Below are 24,800 nucleotides of genomic sequence, written 5' to 3' on the forward strand. Positions count from 1 at the left end.
TCTAACTTCTAGAGAGGAGAGATGGGCTAGAGGTTGAGTTCATCACCAATGGCCAATTAATTAACCATATCTGCATAATGGAGCCTCCATAAAAACCCAAAAGGATGGGGTTCGACGGGATTCTGGGTTGATGAACACATGGAAGATGCTGAGAAGATGGCATACCCAAAAAGGGCATGGAAGCCCATGGCCCTTTCCCCCATATCTTGCCCTACCCAGATCTTCCATCTGACTCTTCCTGAACTGTATTCTTTAATAGCCCAATAATCTTGTAAATAAACTGTTTTCTCGAGTTGTGTGCACCATTCTAGCAAATGATAGAACCTGAGAAACGGGTCATGGGAACCTCTGATTTGTAGCCAAGTCGGACAGAGGTTGTGGGTAACCTGGGGATCCACCACACGCAATTGGTATCTGAAGTGGAAAGCAGTCTTGTAGGACTGAGACCATAACCCATGGGGTCTGTGCTAACTCAGGGTAGACAGTGTCAGAATTGAATTTAATTGTAGGACATTCAGTTGGTGTCTACCAGAGAACTGAACTGAATCACTGTAGGAAAAAAAAAAACCCCACATATTTGGTGGCCAGAAACGTTGGTGTGAGCAGTGGAGGAAAAAACAGTTTTCCTTTTGTTGATGTAGGTGAGTTTGTTCTTGCAATACGATAAACAAAAATTCATCAACAGTTTGGAAATCAGTAAATACACTTCTAAATACTCATGGGTCAAGAAGAAATCACAATCAGAATTACAGAAACATTCTGAAATGAATGATAATAAATACAGTACCAATATAAATTTATAAGAAAAATAAGTTGAAAAGATTATGAAGAATACAATAAAAGTCTACCACTCATTAATAAAAAACATTCTAATACATTCCTTTTCAATATTTTTTACCAAGAAAGTATATACAGTTTACCTCAAAAGCCTAAGACTTAACCCCTTGTTCTTAAAAAAAAAAAAAAAAAACCCATAAACTTTATTTTAATGGCTATAAAAACGTTCAACTGATATTTCACTTCCTGTATAAATCTTTGAGGACAGTTATTTTTATAATTTCCTTCCCCAGTGAGTGCCTAGGATTGCAATAATTTCACGTGTTAATTCAAAAAAATAAACTTAGGTCTAGAAGGTTTTTAATAAGCAAATGCACAGAAACATTACTCTCTCATATATTAGAAATAAATATTTTTCCTTCACAAGGTTTTCTTTTCTCTCGACTGTTCCTGATAAGCATTCAAGTGTTCCTACCTCTTGTATGAAAGCCCAAAGAAATGTAAACTTTCTTTTAAGTTCTAAGTTAAGCATTTAACAAAGTGTTACAGCATTAATTCAGGACCCTAAAAGAATTTGCATTTGTAAAATATCATACATAATAAATGTAGCATAGTCACTTACCACTTGACCTGTTTTTACGACTTGATTTCCCACCAGTAAGCAGCATCTTGAGACTATTCCGAAACATGGTTATACTATTCTACTGCAAAACTGTAAAAGAAAATATAGGAAAATGTGTTTAAGAAAACTTGATTTTCATAGCATAAGAGGGTGGCTATAGTCAATAACTGTACATTTTTTAATAACTTAAAGAGTGCAACTGGACTGTTTGCAACTCAATAAATAAATGATTGAGAGGACAGGTACCCCATTCTTCATAATGTGCTTATTTAACATTGCATGCCCATATCAAAACATTTCATGTACCCCATAAATACATATACCTACTATGATAAAAATTTTAAAAGAAAAAAGAAAACTTGATTGTCTATCCAAAATACTAAGAATTAATTTAAAATTCATTATAAAGAATTAACTAAATTTACCCCATAAATATATACAACTATTATTTACCCATAATAGAAAATTTTAAAAATATTAAGTGGTAAACCAGAAAAAGATAATTAACTATGTTTAAATATACAGTACACAACTGTAACTATATGACAAAAAAGACTATTAAACATTTAAATAGTTCCTTAAAAATATACAATACTTTTGACTACCCTAAGAAATAAAAGCAGCTATCACTGAGGATGCACAGAAATAGAACACATAATTAGGGAGCTATAAATACTGTCTACCTTTTACTTGACTCTCCATTCTTGGACAATTTTCCCACATGATGCACAAACACACATCCCCACACACACACATTCTAGAAACTGACCGTACCTGCAGAATTTCTACTGGTCAAGCCAGAATTCTATCTCCCAAGACTACAGCTACGCATGAATCCGTGCCTATTCCATGTCCCACTCCTACCAAAGGAAAACTCTCTGACTGCTTTGCATTACATTCACTCTCACCTTCCCAAGAATTTTATTTTAAAAAATCATCTTCCTTTTCTCTGAAACAGCTTTAATGTTTTTTCTCTCTCCTGAATCATTCCAATCAAAACATAAACATATTTTAGTCTATCTTGTTCAAAAAGAAAGCCCCACTCTTTACTCCACCACAATTCAATGACTGCTCTTATATCCTCACTCTTCTTCACAGCAAAATTTTCCAAAAGTGTTGTAAGTACTTGGTGTGTCCGGCAGATTAAATAGAGCAAACATGAAGTGGGACACAGGTCAACAGAAAATATCCAAACCAAAGCACAGAGAGATGAAGACAAAAAATTATAGAAAAGAGTACCAGACGCATATGGAACCACTGAAAAGTTCTATCATACGTATAACTGAAATTTCATAGCAGTGTGAAAACTGGGAAGAAGCAATATATGAAGTGCTAGCAACCAAGAATTGTCTAACATTAATTAAAGACATGAAGCCACATCTGAAGAAGCTTGTCAAACTCAAGCAGAATAATTACAAAGAAAAACACTAAGTAAATCATAGCCAAACTGCTAAAAACTAAAGACAATCTTTAAAACAGCCGGACCCCCCAAAAAACACATTTAAAGTAGCAAGAATCAACAGACTGAAAGATACTTTCAACAGAAATGATGAATAGCAGAAAATGATTTTAAAATTCTGAAAAACAAAAAAAAAACTGGTGCCAATCAAGCAATTTATTCTCAGTTTAAAATATCTTTGCAAATGAAAATCAAAAGAAAAAACAAAGAATTTATTACTAAAAGGGAGTTCTTCCACCAGAAGGAAAATGATACTAGACAAAAGCATATACATGCAAAAAACAAGAGCCACAGAAAGGGTAAACATGTTCTTAAGTATCAATAAATAATGACTATAAAAATAACATTGATAGGCTGTTCTTTAAAATATATAGATTTAAAATGCATGACAACAATAAAAAAGGAAGGAGTAGGGTAATGGAATTGAAGTTTCTAAGATATCTGTATTACCCGAGAAGAGAAGTAATAATTCATGTTAGACTTCAATAACTCAAAAAGTCATGTAGTAATCTCTAAGATATTCACTAAAAGCAAACTGAGGAGACAAAAAGAAAAGTAAAAACATTTGACTAAACCAAAGAAAGTAAGACGTAAGAGAAAAAGTAGCATAGATCTGTGGATAAATGTAAGACAAATAGTAAGGTTTATAACTTAAACTCAAATTATATCCATTATTATGTTCAACACTCTAGTAGAAGACTATAAATATAGAAGAACCGAATGCAAAATGATAGGAAAAGATATACCATTCAAACTCCAACAAAAAGAAAGGTGGCATCACTATGCCAATATCAGGCAAAGTACACTTAAGGCAATACGTATTACTAAAGATAAAAGCATTTCTTAATAATTAAAAAGTCATATCAACAAGAAGATAGCATAATTCTTTCGTCTGTATTGAGACAGGGTCTCATGCTGTCACCCAGGCTGGAGAACGGTGGTGTGATTATAGCTCACTGCAACCTCAAATTCCTGGGCTCAAGTGATCCTCCCACCCCAGCCACCGAAGTAGCTAGAACTACAGGTGTGAGCTCCCACACATCACTGATTTTTCTCATTTTTTCTAAAGATGGGGTCTTACTATGCTTCCCAGGCCAGTCTCTAACTACTGGGCTCAAGCAATCCTCCCACCTCGGCCTCCCAAAGTGCTGAGAATACAGGTGTGAGCCATCACATCTAGCCAAGATAGCACAATTCTAAATCAATGGACCCCATAAGAAAGCCTAAAAACATTTAAAACAAAAAGTATACACAACTAAAAGGTGACAGACAAATCCACAGTTACATGGGAGACCAACACACCTTTGTCAATAGCTACAAAACCAAGTAGACAAAAAAAAAACTATGATATATTTGAACTACATGATTAAATAACTAGACTTGAATATATATAAGCAAATTTCTCTTCCAAATAAAAACAAACTATAACACAAAACACATACCAAAATGGACCATATGTTAGGTCATAAAAGTATCAGCAAATTTTGAAATCTTTCAGAGTATATTCCCCAACCACAAAGCAATTAAGCTAGATGTAAATATTTTTTAATCTAGAAAATCTCCTACTGCTTAAAAATTAAGTGATATACTTCTAAATACCCATAAGTTGAACAAAGTAAATCAATCACAACAGGTATTTTTAAATATTTGTAATGAGTGATAATAAAAATGACTTATGGGAACACACAGGATAAAACTAAAGCAATGATTTTAAAGGAATTTATGCCTTAAATGTATGTATTAGAAGATGAAAATCAGTATCTAAGCTTCTATTTCAAAAAGTTCAAAAGCAAGCAGCAAATAGAACTCAAAGAAAGTAGAAGGAAAAGAGTAAAAAGAAAAAAATGAAATAGAAAACAAATGCAAAACATAAAATCAACAAAGCCACACATCAGATTTCTGAAAAGTATTAAATCTGCTAAACCAAGGCTGATTAAGGAAAGAAAAAAAGAAATCACCAATATCAGAAATGAAACAGATGACATCATTTCAGATCCTTAATTTAAAAAATAAGATATTATGAACAACTTTATACTAAATTTAACATTTAACATAAAATGTATAAATTCTTTGAAAAATACAACTTGTCAAAATTAACAAAATGTTAATTTAACCAAAATGTTAAGAAAATATAAAATAGCCCAGAAAAAAAAAAGAAAGAAAGAAAGAAAGAAAAAGAAAAACGAAAAGGAAACCTGGTTTTATTAATCTTTTTAGCCACAATGCCTAGTTCACGGTAGGCTCTCAATATTTCTTGAATGAGTAAATAAACTGAGCAAAGACACGATTCATCAGATTACTGACTTAGTAAAGAAGGGGCATAATAAAAGTAAGTTTCATTTGGCGAGACACGATCTTAAATCAACCAGAACCATGATGACTACCTAGACTGAATGTGTACCAGGGAATCAAGAAAAGGCATGAAAATTCTAGGAATAGCTCAAAATTTTATCTGAGAAAACCAAGAAAATTCTAGGCTTACTTAGAACTTCTAACTCAAACTCTGATTATTTTCACACAGTTGTCCAAAGTTTCGAAAGGAAAAAAATGTATGAGCACAGATTATCATTATCATAAAAACAGCAATTTATTACTTAAAATTTACTAAGAGTCAAAAAAGACCAGGAGAACATACTTAGGTTGATTTAGGTAAAATATTTTGATGGGTGGCATAAATTACAGTGATGGCTACTTTTTGAAGATGTAGAGGGTTTTTTTTTTTTTTTTTGCTAGTTCTAAAACTTTTTAAAATTACTTCAATATATAGAAAAGTAAAACATAAAGCTACTCATCTCATAGTTACATTTTGATTAAATGATTTTCCTCAAGTTAACATACCAATAGAAAACTGATCATAATAAAATATTAATATAGGAACTCCACAAATTGAGGCTAAGTGGGAGAAGGCAGTTTGGTCGAATTGCTACTAATATAAATCTAAATTTTACCCCACTTTTCCAAATTTTATATCCAAATTTTTATTAAAATGTTCACTCAGGAGGAATCATGAGATAAATTCCTGGCAAGTGAAATATCTGGACAGGAAAATAACAAGCCATTCACAGGCCCCCAATCATTTCTTACTTTCTTATACTTAGCTGATTTGAACATTATGTTATCTACATGGTCCCTAAGATTTTAGATTTGTGACACCCGTTCTAAACCATTCAGGAGGAGTACTGACTTCTTAATGGTCCACCAAGGCAGGAGACTCAATAACCTATTTCAATGTCTTCTTCTGCTACATTATTAACAGGCAATCAATTTTCATTTTCAATGTTCATCCCTCTTGTATATTTAAAGCCCTTTTCTTACTCTGTTGTTTAAAACAAAGTAAAACATTCCATGCATAAAAATGTTTATGTAATTAATAATGTAATCAAATTAACTATTAAGTACTTCTGTACTATTCTGATAATCATGACATCATGTTAATATTTCCATTCTAATGTCAGCTTTTAACTTATTATTGTAGATTCAAGGGGATATGTGCAGATTTGTTTTCTTGGCAAAATGCATGTGACAGGGTTTGGCGTACAGATTTTGTCACTCAGGTAATAAGCATAGTGTCCAATAGGTAATTTTTTGATTCTCACCTTCCACACCCCTCCATCCTCAAGTAGGCCCTGGTGTGTGTTCTTCCTTTCTTGTGTCCACATGTGCTCAGTGTTTATCTCCCACTTGTGAGAACATAAAGTAATTATTTTCTGTTGCTGCATTAGTGTGCTTAGGATAATGGCTTCCAGCTCCTCTGTCCATGTTGCTGCAAAGCACATGATCTCATTCTTTTATGCCTGCATAGTATTACATGGTGCATATATACATTTTCTTTATCCAGTCTACCGCTGATAAGCATTTAGGTTGATTTCATGATGTTGCTATTGTGAACAGAGCTATGATGAACATCCAAGCACATGACTTTTTGGTAGAACAATTTACATTGCTTTGGGCATATACCAGGGATGGCCAATCTTTTGACTTTCCTGGGCCACAGTGGAAGAAGAATTATCTTAGGCCACACATAAAACACCCTCATGCTAGTAACAGTTGATTAGCTTTAAAAAAAAAAAAAAAGTTGCAAAAAAATCTCATAATGTTTTAAGAAAGTTTACAAATTTCTGTTGGTTATCTAAGTCTCTAATAATTTGCTTTATGAATTTGGGTGCCCCTCTGTTGGGTGCACGTATGTTTACAACAGTTAGGTCTTCCTGTTGAACTGAATCCTTTGCCATTACGTAATGCCTTTTTGTCTCTTTTGACCACTGTTGGTTTAAAGTCTGTGTATTAGGCTGTTCTTGCACTACTATAAATACCTGAGACTAGGTGATTTATAAGAAAAGAGGTTTAATTGGCTTGCAGTTCTGCAGGCTGCACAGGAAGCATAGCTCCACCATCTGCTTCAGGGGAGGCCTCAGGAAGCTTTTACTCATGGCAGGTGAAGCAGGAGCAGCCACAGGAAATGGCCAGAGCAGGAGTGAGAGAGAGCGTGCGTGTGTTGGGAGGAGGTTTCACACACTTTCAAAATGACCAGATCTCATAAGAGCTCACTCACTACTGTAAAGGTAGCATCAAGCCATGAGGGATCTGCTCCCATGACCCAAATACCTCCCTCAAGGCCCTGCCCCATCTCCAGCATTGGGGATTACAATTCAACATGAAATTTGGGCAGGGACAAATATTAAACTATATCAGTCTGTTTTGTCTGAAATTAGAATAGGAACCCCTGCTCTTTTCTGTTTTCCATTTGCTTGATGGATTTTTCTCCATCCCTTTACTTTGACCCTATGTGTGTTGATATTGACATGTGTGGATTTGATCCTGTCACGTTATTAGCTGGTTATTATGCAGACTTGATTGTGTAGCTGCTTTACAATGTCAATCGTCTATGTACTTAAGTGTGTTTTTTGTGGTGGCCTACTAGTAATGGTCTTCCTTTTCCATATTTAGCACTCTCTTGAGGACCTCTTGTAAGACAGGTCTGATGGTAATGAATTCCATTGGCAATTGCTTGTCTGCAAAGGATCTTATTTCTCCTTCACTTACAAAGCTTAGTTTGGCTAGATAGGAAATTTTTGGTTAGAATTTCTTTTCTTTAAGAATGCTGAATACAGGCCCCCAATCTGTTCTTGTTTGTAGAGTTTCTGCTGAAAAGTCTGCTGTTAACCAGGGGTTCCCTTTTTAAGTGACCAGCCCCTTCTTTCTAGCCGCGTTTAACATTTTTTTCTTTCGGTTCAACCTTGGAGAATCTAATGATTATGTGTCTTGGGGATATTCATCTCACATGGATTTTCTGCACTTCCTGATTTGAATGGTGCCCTCTCTGGTGAGGTTGGGGGAATTTTCATGGATGACGTTCTCAAATATGCTGTCCAACTTGCTTGCCTTCTCTCCCTCTTCTTCAGGGATGCCAATGAGTTGTAAATTTGATCTCTTTACACAATTCCATATTTCTCAGAGATTCTGTTCATTCTTCTTTATTGTTTTTTCTTTATTTTTATCTGACTGAGTTATTTCAGAGAACTGGTCTTCGAGCTGAGATTCATTCCTCAGCTTGGTCGATTCTGCTGTTAATATTTGCAATTGTATTATGAAATTCTTGAAGTGAGTTTTTAGCTCTATGTAATCATTCTGGATCTTAAAATGGCCATTTCATCTTTCAGCTCCTGTTTCATTTTACTGTATTCCTTACATTCCTGGTATTGGGTTTTGACTTTCTCCTGAATCTCAATGATCTTAATTTCTAACCATGTTTGGAATTCTCTGTCATCTCAGCCTGTTTGCCAGCTTTTTAAAAAATAACTTTTTCTATATCCACTTCCTGCTTAAATGGTTTGATATTATTTTTATTCTCATTTTTGGTTTGGTGGTGGATTGGCTTATTCTTATTTTTGACTTGGTTTCCAGTCTGAGAAACAAGTTTCTTGACATTAGAACTAAGCCAAATAAATAAATTATGCCATTAAAATGCTTTAATAGTTTAAAGATTGAAGAAAATGTTTCAAATGGCAAGAAAATTAAAAATAAGGTAAGGTAATATATTAAGATATTGTCTGAAAGCCTCTAATTGCAAAAATAGGACCACAAACTGATCCAAATGGTGAACTAAGTATTATCTTTCCAGTCAATCCATACAATCTCCTTTTACGATTTTCTCCACAGTAACAATTTGGACACGACCTTCAGAGTCCTTTTGAATACAAATCTGTTCATATAATTATAAAAAGCAAGTTACATATATTTAAAGTAAATGCTATCCATTTTCTAGCATTTGTCAACATAGAGCTTCTCCTCTGAGAAATTTCTGCAGGAGAACACAACACACACACACTAATGCATTTAATAAACACTTCCAATAACTTTTTAAACATTACAGATAAGATGCAGGGTTAATAATGCACACATGATGAAAATATTGGAATAAAGTAGTAATTTTATAACACATGGCACCAAAGGAAGAGATGCTAAACAGTTAAATATATGCCCTTAATTTTTTTAATGTATATTTGAAAAATATCTAAAAGAATAACTCCTTATACAGAAAACCAAAGAAAATATAGAATATAATTAATGACTATATAGTTATTTAATGTTTAGCATACTTTTATCTCACTAAACTGTAAAAGCTACATAACCACTGAAGACATAGCAGCTAGCATGGTAACTGGAACACAAAAGGAATTTAAGCTAGGCTTGGTGTTTCATGCCTGTAATCTCAATGCTTTGGGAGGCCAAGGCAGGAGGATCACTTGAGCCTAAGAGTCCAAGACCAGCCTGGGCAACACAGCAAGTCATCACCTCAACACCACCACCACCACCAGCAGGCATGGTGGTATACAGCTGCAGTCCCAGCTACTCAGGAAGCTGAGAGGCAGGAGAACTGCTTGAGTCCACGAGTTCAAAGTTACAGTGAACTATGATCATACCACTGCACGCCAGCCTGGGTGACAGAAAGAGAGTGAGACTCTGTCTTTTTTTCAAAAAAAAAAAAAAAAAGAGGCTGGGTGCACTATTCACACCTGCAATCCCAGCACTTTGGGAGGCCGAGGTGGGCAGATCACCTGAGGCCAGGAGTTCGAGACCAGCCTGGCCAACATGGTGAAACCCTGTCTCTACTAAAAATACAAAAAAATTAGCCAGGTGTGGTGGTGCATGCCTGTAATCCCAGCTACTTGGGAGGCTGAGGCAGGAGAATCACTTGAACCTGGGAGGCGGAGGTTGCAGTGAACCCAGATCACGCCACTGCACTCCAGCCTGGGCAACAAGAGCAGAACTCCGTCTCAAAAAAAAAAAGTAAAAGAAAATTTAGGGAATATCTGCCGAAAGCATGAGAAGCTCTAAAAAATACAATCGCAAATAATCTTAAAAAAAAAAAAGAGAGAAATACAGAAGAATGGAAGAACTCAAAAGAGTATGTATTATACTAGGAGAAGTAAATAACCGACAAATGCACTAGTGTTATTAAAAGAAAAACTTCAGCCGAATTAAATTTAAATGAGCTTAACTGAGCAATGAACGATTCACAAATCAGGCAGCCCCCAGAATCACACCAGATTCAGGGAGACTGCAGGGATGCTTCATGGCCAGAACAAATTTACAGACACAAAAAGGGAAGTGATGGACAGAAATCGACAGCGAGCTACAAAAACAGCTGCACTGGTTACAGGTTGGCATTTGCCTTATTTGAACAGGCTCTGAACATGTAGCAGTCTATGAGTGGTTGCAGTATGGCTGCTAGAATTTGATAAGACTCAGCTATTGCTACAGGTGCCTAATCCTAAGCGAGGTTTTAATCTTGTCTGCCTATTAAGCTAGGTTACAGTTTGTCCACAAGGACTCAAACATAGAAGTACGGAGTCCTTCTCAGGCCATATTTAGTTTGCTTTAACAGTGTGAATGATGAGAATACTAGATAGAAACATAAATCTAGCATGAATTTGAGGCTTTTGGAAAAGGTAAAAACTCTATGTTTCAAAAAAAGTTATATACAGTAATAGGATCAAGCCAATACAAGAAAGACAAATCATTTGTCCACTATCTGGAAATTACATGTTTTTTCCTGTGAAAGGCATGTTGAAGTACTAAGAATTATCAAGAAAGGCCTTCTTTAAGTGTTGACTGAGATAAATTGCCAGATGCCTGATATATTCTAGGACACAACTTTGGAAGTTCTTATAATTACAGCAGTGCTATCACTGTTCATTGTGGTCTTGAACTCCTGGCTCAAAGGATGCTCCCATCCTCGGAGTAGCTGGGACTACCAGTGTACACCACTCTGCCCAGCTGATAATCTTTGATAATTTCCCTAAAAGCAAAATTTTGAACTGCATTGAAGAGCTTCAAATTATGTAATCTCCTTCAAGACTGGAGGGCAAAGGAAGGAAATGGGACAATTAATAAAGAAGTTTTGAGAAAGGGAAGTAACTGATGATGGGTTCTACAACCAGCCTTGTTTGCAGCACAAGCACTGCTTAAATTATGAATCCTCATTTTTGCAATACTTATTATCAGGTTACGCACTCCTTTCCTCTTTCCACCACTTCAAAGCTCTTTCACACGGCACCTAAACTGCCCTGGCCAACTGGTGGCCAATACTAGGAGCTAGCTGACCCAATGCTTCTTTACCTCGACACGCTCCACCAACCTTGTTCCCCATTAGACTAAACTGTCTAACTCCTGAATTTCAACTAAGTATTTTATAAAATATTTTATCAAATATTTCCAGATAGACTTACAGCTGAGTTCTCAATCCACCCTCGATTCTGGATCCTTACATTATGAGCTAAGAATTATAGGTCCCTTGTTTGTCCACTCCAAACCAACTACAACTGCCAACATTATCTAAGCCACTGCAGGCAGGCCTTCCCAGGAAACAATGTGAGCCAGCCAGACAAGATAACAGGATTTATAAAAGGTCTTGAAAAAAATGGTTTTATTATTCTACAATGTGTGCTCATCGTAAAAGAAAGAAAAAAAATCAGAAGAAAATGGAAACATGATGGATTTATCTAACAGAATGATGTAATAATGAAATAAGTGATCACTGTTTCATCCTTCTTCAGTTTTCTTATCGCTTTGCCCGAAGTATTGCATCATCTTTCGAGAAGACATAAAAGAAATAGTACTCATCAGCTTTGTAGCCTTTGTTAAAGCTCTTTAACACAGTTAACAATACAATAATTTTCATTTTCTACCCAAAATGTCAAAGAGAATAATATTTCCAGAGGAAGATGTATTACAATTATTATATCAGAAGAAGAATTCAAGAAGACAGATGGTAGTATTCCAGACGCTATTGATAAAGGTGAAACTGATCATCTAAGGGAAATCTCAGACTATGAGTCTTCAGGTGACCATACCCTAGATTAATTTTCTCAAACTCAAGAACTGGTGAGTGAATTCTAGGAATGCAAGGTTGGTTCAGCATACGAAAATCAATGTAATATTTACCAAATAATTTACCAAATAATTACCTCCATAGACACAGAAAAAGCATCTGACAAAAGGCAACACCCTTTCATGATTAAAAAAGAAATACTCAACATACTAGAAATAGAAACATCCTCAGTCTGATAAATTGCATCTACAAAAAGCCTGTGGCTAAGATCATGCTTAATTCTGAAAGACTGAACACTTTCCTCATGAGCTGGACAAGACAAGAACATCCATTTAACTAGCCTGGCAAACATGGCAAAATCCCATCTCTACTAAAAATACAAAAAAAAAAAAAAAAAAAAAGAGCCAGGTGTGGTGGTGCATGCCTGTAATCCCAGATACTCAGGAGGCTGAGGGAGGAGAATCGCTTGAACCCAGGAACCCAGGAGGCAGAGATTGCAGTGAGCTGAGAACGCGCCACTGCACTCCAGCCTCAGTGGCAGAGTGAGACTCTGTCTCAAAAAAAGAAAAAACCACTTACCACTTCTATCCACCATTTGTACTTGAAGTTCTATCCAGGGCAATTAGGCAGAAAAAGAAATAAAAGGCATCCAAATTGGAAAGGAAGAAATAATAACTCAGTCTCTATTCACAAATGACATGACCTCATATGTAGAAAATCCTAAAGAATATACCAAAAATCTATTAGAGCTAACAAATGAATTCAGCAAATTGGCAGGACAAAAGATACACATTAAAAAATCAGCTGTATTTTTTTTTTTCTTTTGAGACAGGCTCTCACTCATTCAGGCTGCAGTGTGTGGCATCAGCATGGCTCACTGATTCCTTAAACTCCTGGGCTCAAATAATCCTCTTGCCTCAGCTTCCACAGCAGCTGGGACTACAGGTACACACCATCACACCTAATTTTTTAAAATTTTTCTTTTGTAGAGACAGGGTCTTGCTATGTTGACCAGGCTGGTTTCAAACTCCTGGCCTCAAACAATCCTCCTGCCTCAGTCTCCCAAATTCCTGGGATTATAGGCATGAGCCACCATGCCTGGCCTGAAAAATTAGTTGTATTCCTTTACACTATTAATGAACAATCCAAAAATGAAATTAAAAAATAATTTACAATAATATCAAAAAGAACAAAAAAATTGTTATTAACCAAAGTATAAAACTTGTACACTGAAAATTACAAAACATCACTGAAAGAAATGAAGGAAGACCTAATTAAATGGAAAGACATCCATGTTCATGGATTGGAAGACTTAATGGTAAGATGGCAACAGTCTCCAAATTGATGTATAGATTCAACAAAATACTTAACAAACTCCCAGCTACTTTCTTTTCAGAAATTGAGACACTGATCAAAAAACTAATGTGGAAATGCAAGGGACCCAGAATAGCCAAAACTTAAAAAGCAAGAACAATATCAAACAAAGTCGATAGAGGTTCCCCAAAGGTGACCACATCCTAATTTCTGGAATTTGTGAATGTTACCTTACATGGCAAAGGGACTCTGAAGATGTGATTAAGTTGAGAATCTTAAAATAGGGAGATTTTCCTGAATTTTATCCAGGCAGACCCAATGTAGTCACAAATGTCATTAAAAAATGGAAAAAGGCAGTTAGAAGCATCAGAAGAGGAGATATGATGACTAAAGTAGACATCAGAGCAATGCAGCCACAAGCCAAGGAATGCAGATGGCCTCCAGAAGCTGGAAAAGGTAAAAAACAGATTCTTTCCCAGAGTCTCCAGAAGGAACAGAGGTATGCCAAAACATTGGTTTTTGCCCCATAAAAAACTCATTTCAAACTTCTGACTTCCAGAACTGTAAGAAGTATTAAAATAATACATTTACGTTGTTTTATGCCATGAAATTTGCGGAAATTTGTTATAGCAGCAATAGGAAACAAATTGTAATAGTAGCCAATATGTATTACACAGTTACATATATCATATGTTATAGAAGCATAGAACAATGTCTCAAGTGTCTATAAAAGCATGAAGAGCTGTCACACTATTAATGTGGTGGTCCAAATGCTGTGTTGCTATTTAAGAATCATTTACTCTACTATATGTATCTTTTTATATGTAAGAGCAAAGTTCTCAGTTCTAAGTAAAAACACCTGAATTTTTTATTTGGCACTAAAATGACTCTACACTTTTTCTTACAGTAAGTTATTCCATATCACTTAACAAATCAGTGAAACAAAAAATACTGGACTAATAGTATATTCATTATGACAAAAATACACTTTATACATTGATAAAAAATGTATACCATATCTAAAGAGTTCAGAGGACAGCAGAATCTCACAACATACCACATAAGAACTATTACACTGGGATGGGCCATGGCTAAGCAAGGGATACAGAAACATAAATCTTACACTCAATCTTGCCTATGCAACCCTAAAGGTTTCTAGTTAGGTTGCTATAGAGAAAGATAAGCACATACAGTCATCCCTCAGTATCTGCTGGGGATTCATTTTAAGACACTCCCACACCTGCCCCATACACCCATCCTATGGATACCAAAATTTGCAGGTGCTTAAGTCCATTATGTAAAATGATATAGTATCTGCATATAACCTATGCATTTCATCCTGTATACCTTAAAACATCTCTAGATTCTAACACCTAATATAATGTAAATGCTATGTAAATACTTATCTATATTTATATTATTTATCTACTTATTTTTAATATTTTTGATCCATGGCTGGCAGACACAGAACCCCACATGCAAAGGGTCAAACCTGGCATGAAACAACACAAGAAAACATGCATAAAACTCCCCTCCGCCAGTCCATCCACCCAGATGTTAAGAAGTGGTTTCAATAAATGTGATGAAAATAAAGGCTTTAGAGTCCTAGTCAGTCTCCTCTGGTCTTTAATTCTTCTCTCTCTAAACTGGAATCCTTGATTCATCATTTCATTTGTTTTTGCTCTAGATTCTTATAACCGTAATACGATGTATGTTATGTAAATACTTATACCATATTTATTTGTATTATCTACTTAGTTTTAACACTTTTGATCCATGGCTGGCAGACACAGAACCCAAACAAGCAGAGGGTCAAACCTGGCATGCAATAGCACAAGAAAACATGCATAAAACATGTGTAAAATTCATCATTTCATTTTTTTAAAATATTATTTTGTATTTACGAGTTTTTCCCACAAGAAAATGATCTGTCATTTCAATAGCTCTCCCACCAAACCCCCAAACTCCCTTGCCCCTTTGCTCTCTGATTCCACATAAAATACAAATCAAAATTCAAGCCGATTTCAACTATACTAAGGCTGCTGAGCACTGCTAAAGAAAGTCATGTTAGTTAGTGATATACCAAATATGTCAGAAATCTATGCTTGCAAATCTCAACTGACCCTTTTCACTTCTTAGCAATCTATTGCTTTTTTAGTTAGTTCCCTGTGAACATTCTCTGACCTCACTTCTTTGCATCACTCTCAACTCATATTTTCAGCTTCCATAACACAAAGAAAAATACATGCCATAAAAATTATCAGAAAGAACTCTGTCAACTACCCACCAACAAACCTACAGACCTAAGCCCATTAACACACACCCTCACCTCCTATTAAAATAGACATATTCCTTTGTCTCTCTGAGGTCGAAGTATCTACCTTTGCTCTGTATCCCACTCCCACTCATTCACCCAGGAACCTCTTGTATTTTGACTTCTGTATTTTGAAACTCATCTTTAATAGCTATTTCTATCAGCATTTCAAGATGCTCCCATCTTTAAAAAATAAAAATCATGGTTGGGCACAGTGACTCACACCTGTAATTCCACCACTTTGGGGGGCCAAGGCGGGAAGATCACTTGAGCTAGGAGTTTAAGACCAGCTGGGCAACACAGGGATATCTCTATAGGAAAAAAAAAAAAAATAGCCAGCAATGATGGTGCATGCCTGTAGTCCCAGTTACTTGGGAGGCTGAGTTGGGAGGACTGCTTATTCCTGAGGTCAAGGCTGCAGCGAGCTGTGTTCGTGTCACTGTACTCCAGCCTGGGTGACAGAATGAGACTCTCTCAATAACTAATTAATTAATTCCTCTTTCAATGTCCTCTCCTCCTAGTTCATCCATTGCCTTTGTTGTCATCTATCATCTGGATAACCAAATTTCACTCCAGGCCTCTCTTATGAACAACTCTCCTCTGGTATTTTCTAGCCCAGTAAATTAGTATCATCGCTAAGTTGGTCAACCATCCTTTATTAGCTTTTACTCACCAAACTTCTCTAACCAAAAAGCATGCCTTGGCCAGGAACGGGGGTCTCACGCCTGTAATCCCAGTACTTTGGGAGGCCAAGACGGGCGGATCACGAGGTCAGACCAGACTGACCAAGATGAAACCTCTGTCTCTACTAAAAATACAAAAAAAATTAACTAGGCGTGATGGCACACGCCTGTAGTCCCAGCTACTCAGGAGGCTGAGGCAGAAGAATCACTTGAACCCGGGAGGCGGAGGTTGCAGTGAGCCGATATGGCACCACTGCACTACAGCCTGGGTGACAGCAAAATTCCGTCTCAAAAAAAAAGCATGCCTTTTTGATTCTACGAGTTTTGCAGGAATGGCTTTTCTCTAGATAGCTGGATTAGCTCCATCAATGACCACAGCCATTATCTAATAAAATATTTTAAAGTTATATTACAGAATTCTTTTGTTACCAGTTCAGTAAAAGCGCAAATGAAGAAGAGTACACAAAACTACCACTACTGCTTCCTGCATCATTCACCTTCCCTTGGTTTCTCCAATCACATAATGAACAGATTTAGCGTGCCTGTGAAGTTAAAATTAAACTGTTATTTCAAAGGATTAAGTCCAGGCACTAAGCATTCTTATAAATAACATCAAGAAACAACCAAAACACACTAACATGGCAAAAATCTTATTTTAGAGACATGTTAGTGAAAATTCTTCACAAATCATATTTTTTGCACTTAGCAACACTTCTCTATTGCATGAAATACAGATGGCAACACTGCCTCAAATCTTTTTCTAATATTAATCTATAAATTTTAAAAACAAAATGTCTTCTGATCTTCTATCTATTCAGTGTTTACTGAGAACAAATTAAGTATAAGGCCCTTGGCAGGTACTGCAGAGAATTTTTTAAAAGGTTAACAAGCAAAGAAGCATCAGTCTGTTAATGAGAATTAAAGGGAAGTGAGCCCAAGTAAAATTCAAACTAGAAAGTGTGAGGTATCACAAGAGAAAGATAAAGCGTAAAGGAAATTTATGAGAGGGGATTCTTTAGAGGTTTAAGTAAACATATTCGTTAAGTATATACTATATGCTTTTGCATAAGTAAAATAATTTTCACATCCCAGAAATAAAGTCCAAGGGGAACTTTATACAAAATCTTTGGCTCCTTTTCTCCAACCTGAATGAAAGTAGAACACTAATCTTGCTTCTTTTAGTCTCTAATGCTCAGTTCCTGGGCATGCTGAAAAACTGTAGCTAGTACTGGTTTGTCTTCTGAAAGTTTCAAAGCCATACCTGAGTGCTGGTTCTGAAAATCTGGGGCATCTAAAATCATACTCAGTGAGAATCATCTTATTATTTTTGCCCTAATTCTGTAGCCCTAATTGTATACCACTAAAAAAATTCCTTCCCTTCTTTATTCTCTTCCAAATTCCTGATTTGCCTACTTTTGGCTGTAACCCAAAGCAACTGCTACCATGCCTTAATACATGATCTCACTGTACATCGACTGCTTTTGAACTTCATAAACTTCATACACCATTCTTACATGAATACCATTACTAATCCCAACATACAATCAGAGAAAACCTCATTATAGTGTGAGCAAAGCTTAAGTGAAGAAAACCTACAAAAAAAGTAATTAGAGCAAGAAAGTTCATCTTGGCCAGGCACAGTGGCTCACACCTATAATCCTGGCAATTTGGGAGGCCAAGGTGGGCAGATCACTTAAGGCCAGGTGTTCAAGACCAGCCTGGTCAACATGGTGAAACCCCATCTCTACTAAAAATACAAAAAAAAAAAAAAAGTTAGCCAGGTGTGGTGGTAATCCCAGCTACTTGGGAGGCTGAGGCAGAAGAATCGCTTGAACCTAGGAGGCAGAGGTTGCAGTGAGCTGAGATTGCACCACTGCACTCCAGCCTGGGTGATAAAGCAAGACTCTGTCTCAAAATAAAATAAAGTCAGTCTAGTCTAAGACATCTTGAAAACAGAGTAACCTGATTTCCCAGATATCTGTCCCTTATCTTGCAAGAAAAATTATTACTCTCACCAAGCAAAAATACCATAGGTAAATAAAAAAGATCATGTTTAGCAGAGACTTACTATATTGACTATGGAATATATTAATCTTCTAACATGCCTTTTTAATCATGTTACTTCTCAAATTTCTATTAAGTCTACAGTAAACAAAACAAAAACTCAGTGACTTCAGCAAGATAGCTGACTAGAGACACCTAATGCTCATCCCCCACACCCCCTCCCCTGTACTCCTTGCCCTTCTGCACTTCCCACCCACAAGAAAGGACAAAGGCAACAGACAGACAGCTAAGATTTGACTGAAATGTCAAAGGGAGAGTGTTGGGGTACAGTAGGGTATGGAGATGCACCCGTTGTGACTGGAAGTCCAGGACACCAGCATGGAGGCACCTAGCCTCTGTAGCCCTATCTTCCCACCTGGATCAGATCTGCCTGGAGTCAGGAAAGACTTCCCGTTGCAGGGAAAAGGTAGGCAGAAGAACCCTACCAGTCCCCACTGCCACCACAAATACCTACAGTCCTTACAACAGGAGACTCCTATAGTCCTCGCAAGCCCTGACCCCAGTTAGAAGAGCTGCAGGGAATTCACGCAGTTCCTAGATTAGGAGCACAAGGTGTGCACTCCCCAACCCCCCATCCACACTCTGTGAAGCCAGCTGCTGCGGGCCACCTCTGAAGTGCGCCCTCATCTGGGGGCCAGTAGCCACTACATCTCTCCAGCATGGGGGCTCCACCTTTATACCACCAATTCCACCCCAGTGGCTGAGGTGACCCTAGGAGCACAAAGCCTGGGCCCAGGAATAGCTGTGACTCTGGTCCTTCACAGCAGAAAACCAACTCCCACTGCCCTCACTTCTAGCCAGAGGAACAGTCTGACAGTCCTACCCAGGATGAACCTGCCCTAGCGGTGCCCAAACTGTTGCATGTCCTCCCCCAGCAGGAGAGGCTCTCAAGTCTCTGAGTAGTTAATATGTTGTAGAGCAGCTACATGTTCACATGCAGGGCATGAGAAACAGCCCAGCAGTGCACCATTCCTGCAGACAAGGCCATGGCCAACTCAATGGACATGCACCTGCAGTCAGGGCCTCAGAAATAGCTCCTCAGGACACTCCTGGTAGATATGATCCCAGGTTTGCTGAGCAGCCGTGCGACCATGCCTCAGGCCTGAGAAATAGCTCTACAGGCCACCCTGTCTGGTAACACCCCAGACTGGCCAAGCAACCACGCATCTACATCCCAGGCCTGAGAAGCAGCCCCACAGCTCCCTTGCCAGACATATCCCCAGGTCCACTAAGCAGCTGTTCACCCGCATCCCAGGCCCAGGAAGCAGCCCTGTGGGCCACCCCCAGCAGACATCCCTCCCCTTCCGGGCTAGCCATACAGCCATGCGCCCGTGTTTCAGGTCTAAGAAACAGCCTCATAGGTCACCCCCAGTAAACACAAGCCTCTGGCCAGCCAAGCAGCTGGACATCTGTGTCGCGGGCCTGAGAAACAGCCCTATGGTCCACCCAAGCAGACATACCCTGGACCAGACCATCAGCTTACACCCAAACCAACCACCTGAGAAGTAGCCCCATGGGCCACCTCCAGCAAACACATCCCCAGGTCAGCCAGGCAGGTGTGTGTTTGCATCCTGGGCATGAAAAAAACCCTGAAGGCTGCTCCTGGCAGGCATGTCCCAGGCCAGCTGAGCAGCCAAATGCATGTGCTCCCAGCCAGAGTAATGTACTGGCTTCCAACCCCAGCCCCAAGTTAGCCAACCCACTATGTGCACACAGGAACCTCCGATCTGAGAAACAGCCCAGTGAGCCTACCCCTGACAAAGCCACAGCACTACTGCCACAAATTCCCTCGGCCTAGGCTAAAGAGACATTTGCAAACACAACTAGCATGAGTTACAGCTGAAGAAACTACATGGAGACTACATTACTGCATCTGCCCAGAAATAGAGCCAACATGCCCCACCTAACCAACATGCCAAGACCCACTCATATGAATAAGTCTTTCCCTATGAAACCTACTCCATAAAACTGGAAGAGGTGACTTTACCACCAGATGCATAAAAAAATCAATGTAGGGACACATCAAATAAGAAAAAGCAAGGAAACGTGACCCCTCCAAAAAAAAACAATAACTCTCCAGTAACAGGTCTCAATCATAAGGAAATACACAAAATGCCAAAATAATTAATCTTAAGCAAACTCAGCAAGATACAAGAGAATGCAGATAGACAATTCAATAAAATAAGAAAAACTATTGATAACTTGAATGAGAAATTTAACAAAGAGATAGGTATCGTAAGAAAGAACCAAATAGAAATTTTACAGATGAAGAATTCGATGAATGAAATTAAAAAATTCAATTGAGGTATCATAAGAAAGAACCAAACAGAAATTCTACAGATGAAGAATTCAATGAATGAAATAAAAATATCCAATTGAGAGCTTCAACAATAGATTAGAACAAGCAGAAGAATGAATTTCTGAACTCTGATGACAGGTCATTTGAAATAACACAGAAGACAATAAATAAATAATTTTTAAAAACGAAGAAAGCCTATAGGATTTATGGTACACATTTAAGTGAGCAAATATTAGCATATAGGCATTCTAGAAGGAAAGGAAATGTGAAAAATGCAGAAAATATATTTCATGAAATAGTAGCTGAAAACATCCCAAGTCATGGGAGAGAGATTAACATCCAGATCCAGGAGGCTCAAAGACCCACAAATAGATTCAACCCAAAGAGGTCTGAGGCACATTACAGTCAAATTGCCAAAAGTAAAAGACAAAGAACTATAAAACCAAGAGAAAAACATCAAGTCACATATAAGGGAATCCCCATTAAGTCTTAGTAGATTCCTCAGAAGAAACCTGTCACAGGCCAGGAGAGAATGAAATGATATATTCAAATTACTGAAAGAAAAAAAAAAAAAAAGGTAGTCAAGCATATTATGTCCAACAAAGCTATCCTTAGAGATAAAAGAAATAAAATACTTCAGACAAGACAAAACTATGGGAATTTATCAACATTAGACTGATTTCAACATCCCACTCTCAGCGCTGGACAGTTCATCTAGACAGAAAATCAACAAAGTCAACAAAGAAACATCAGATTTAAACCATACCACAGACCAAATGGATTTAACAGACACTTAAGAGTGTTTCACCCAACACCTGCAGAATACACATTCTTCTCATCAGCACACGGAACATTCTCCAGGACTAACCAAATTAGGACATAAAGAAGTCTAAAAAATTGTTTTAATTTAAATCATACCAAATATCTGACCACAAGGGAATAAAACTAAAAATTACAAGAGCAACATTCAAAACTATAAAAACACATGGAAATAAACCTGCTCCTGAACAACAAATATATGAAGGAAAAACATATGAATTAAAATTTAAAATTCCTTGAAACAATTTAAAATAGAAACACAACATACAAAACCTATGGGACACAGCAAATGTAGTATTAAGACTCAAGTGTATAGCGATAAATGCCTACAAAAGAAAACTAGAAAGATTTCAAATAAACAACTTAAGGATGCATCTCAAAGGAACTAGAAAAGCAAGAACAAGCCAAACTCAAAATTAATAGAAGGAAAGAACACGATCAGAGCAGAAATAAATGAAGTCGAGACAAAAAAAAAAAAAAAAATACTAAAGATCAATGAGACAAAAATTTGGTTTTGAAAACAGAAACAAAATTGAGAAACCATTAGCTACACTAACAAAAAAAGAGAAGATTCAAATAAATACAATCAAAAATGAAAGAGTGGGTATTACCATGGATACCACAGAAATACAAAGGATCATTAGACTACTGTGCATATATGCCAATAAATTTTGAAATCTAGAGGACATAGGTAAATTCCTGGACACATACAAGGTAATAAGACCAAATGAATAGAAAACTTCAACAGACCAACAAGCACTGAGATTGAATCAGTAATCAGAAAAATTGAATCAGTAAAAAGTCTCCCAGCAAAGTCCAGAACCAGATGGTATCACTGCTGAATTTTACCAAACATTTAAAGAATAATTAATACTGAGTTCTCAAACTATTCCAAAAATTGAAGTGGAGGGAATTCTTTCTAACTCATTGTATGAGGCCAACATAACCCTAATACCAAAACCAGACAAAGACACAATAAAAGGAAACTACAAGCCAATATCCCTAATGAACACAGAAGCAAAACTTCTCAACAAAATACTAGCAAACCAAATCCAGTAACACATCAAAAAGATAATATGCCATAATCAAGTGAGATTTATCTCAGGAATGCAAGGATGGTTCAACATACACAAATCATTATACATAATAAATCACATCAACAGAATAAAGGAGAAAAACCATACAATCATCTTAACAGATGCAGAAAAAGCATTTTAAAAAATTCATCATCTCTTCATGATAAAAACTGCCAATAAATAAGGTATAAAAAGAAAGTACCTTGACACAGTAAAGGCCATATATGACAAACTCATAGCTGACATCATACTGAATGGGTAAAAGTTCAAAGCTTTTCCCCTAAGAACAAGAACAAGACAAGGATGCCCACTTTCACTCTTATTCAACATAGTACTGGAATTCCTAGCCAGAGCAATCAAGCAAGAAAAAGAAATAAAAGGCATCTAAGTTGCAAAGAAGAAAGTCAAACTGTCCCTGTTTGCAGATGACATGATCTTATATACAAAAACATTTAAAATTTAAATTTAAAAAAAAATAAAATAAAACCTAAAGACTCTCCCAAAACACTGATAAAATTGATAAATGAATTCTAGAAAGTTTCAGGCTACAAAATCAACATACAAAAATCAGTAGTACTCTATACATGAACAATAAACTAGCTAACAAAAAATCCAGAAGGCAATCTGATTTATAATAGCTACAAAAAATAAAACACTTTGAATAACGGAGGAGGTAAAAGACCTCTATCAGGAAAACTAAGAAATACTAATGAACAAAATTGAAGAGGATCCAAACAAATGGAAAAATGTCTTATGCTAACGGAAGAATTAACAGTGTTAAAATGATTACCCCAAACTATAAATTCAATAGAATCCCTACCAAAATACCAATGACATCTTTCACAGAAATAGGAAAAAGAAATCCTAAAGTTTGCGTGGAACCACAACAGTCTTCAAATAGCCAAAATAATTCTGAGCAAAAAAAACAAAGTTGGAGAAACCACACTACTAGACTTCAAAAGATACTACAAAGCTATAATAACCAAAACAGCATGGTACTGACATAAAAACAGACACATAGACCAGTGGAAGAGACAGGAGAACCCAGAAATTAATCCCTATATTTACAGCCAACTGATTTCTGACAAAAAACCAATAACATACATTGGGGAAAAGATAGTCTCTTCAATAAATGGTGTTGAAAAAACTGAATATCCATATGCAGAAGCATAAAACTAGACCCCGCCTCTCACCCTATATAAAAATTAATTCAAAATCAATCAAAACCTAAATGTAAGCCCTGAAATTATAACACTACTAGAAGAAAACAAAGGATGAGTGCTTTCAGGGCATTGGTCTGGGAAAAGATTTTACCAGTTAAGACCTCAAAAGCACAGACAACAAAAGCAAAGATACATAAATGGGATTACTTCAAACTAAAAAGCTTCTACACAGCAAAGAAAACAATCAACAGGGTGAGAAGACCATCTACACAATAGTAGACAATATTTACAAACCACTTATTCAATGGGGGATAAACATCCAGAATTCACAAGGAAGTTAAACATCTTAACAGCAAAAAAAGGAAACAATCAGATTTTTAAATGGGCAAACAATCTGAACAGACATTTCTCAAAAGAAGACATACAAATGGCCAAAATGGTCAACAAGTACATGAAAAAATGCTCAATATCACTAATCATCGGGGAAATGCAAAACCACAATGAAATATCTTCTCACTCCAGCAAGGATGGCTATTATCAAAAAGACAAAAAATAACAAATGCTGGTGAGGATGTAAAGAAAAGGGAACTCTTACACAACACTGGTAGGGCTATAAACTAGTACAGACACTATGAAGAACAGTCTGGAGGTTCTTCAAAAACACTACAAACAGGCCGGGCGCAGTGGCTCACACTTGTAATCCCAGCACTCTGGGAGGCCGAGGTGGGCATATCACGAGGTCAGAAGTTTGAGACCGGCCTGGCCAACATAGTGAAACCCTGTCTCTACTAAAAATATAAAAATTAGCCGGGTGTGGTGGCACACGCCTGTAGTCAGTCCCAGCTACTCAGGAGGCTGAGGCAGGAGAACGGTCTG

The 24,800-nt window shown here is 36.9% G+C and overlaps 1 protein-coding gene across 6 annotated transcripts in view; it reads right to left on the reverse strand.

Moving 5' to 3' along the window:
• The window catches only part of TANC2 (tetratricopeptide repeat, ankyrin repeat and coiled-coil containing 2), a 478,761-nt gene that overhangs the window by 425,920 nt on the left and 28,041 nt on the right, over positions 1–24,800 (reverse strand). For all 6 annotated transcript variants that reach the window (XM_008012171.3, XM_037993758.2, XM_008012175.3 and 3 more), the window contains exon 2: positions 1,400–1,489. In XM_008012171.3, the coding sequence (XP_008010362.1) occupies positions 1,400–1,466 (67 nt within the window). In that variant the 5' untranslated portion in view covers positions 1,467–1,489. The remainder of the gene's footprint in view (positions 1–1,399; positions 1,490–24,800) is intronic.

Source organism: Chlorocebus sabaeus, chromosome 16 (assembly GCF_047675955.1).
Source record: "Chlorocebus sabaeus isolate Y175 chromosome 16, mChlSab1.0.hap1, whole genome shotgun sequence".
Taxonomy (NCBI): domain Eukaryota; kingdom Metazoa; phylum Chordata; class Mammalia; order Primates; family Cercopithecidae; genus Chlorocebus; species Chlorocebus sabaeus.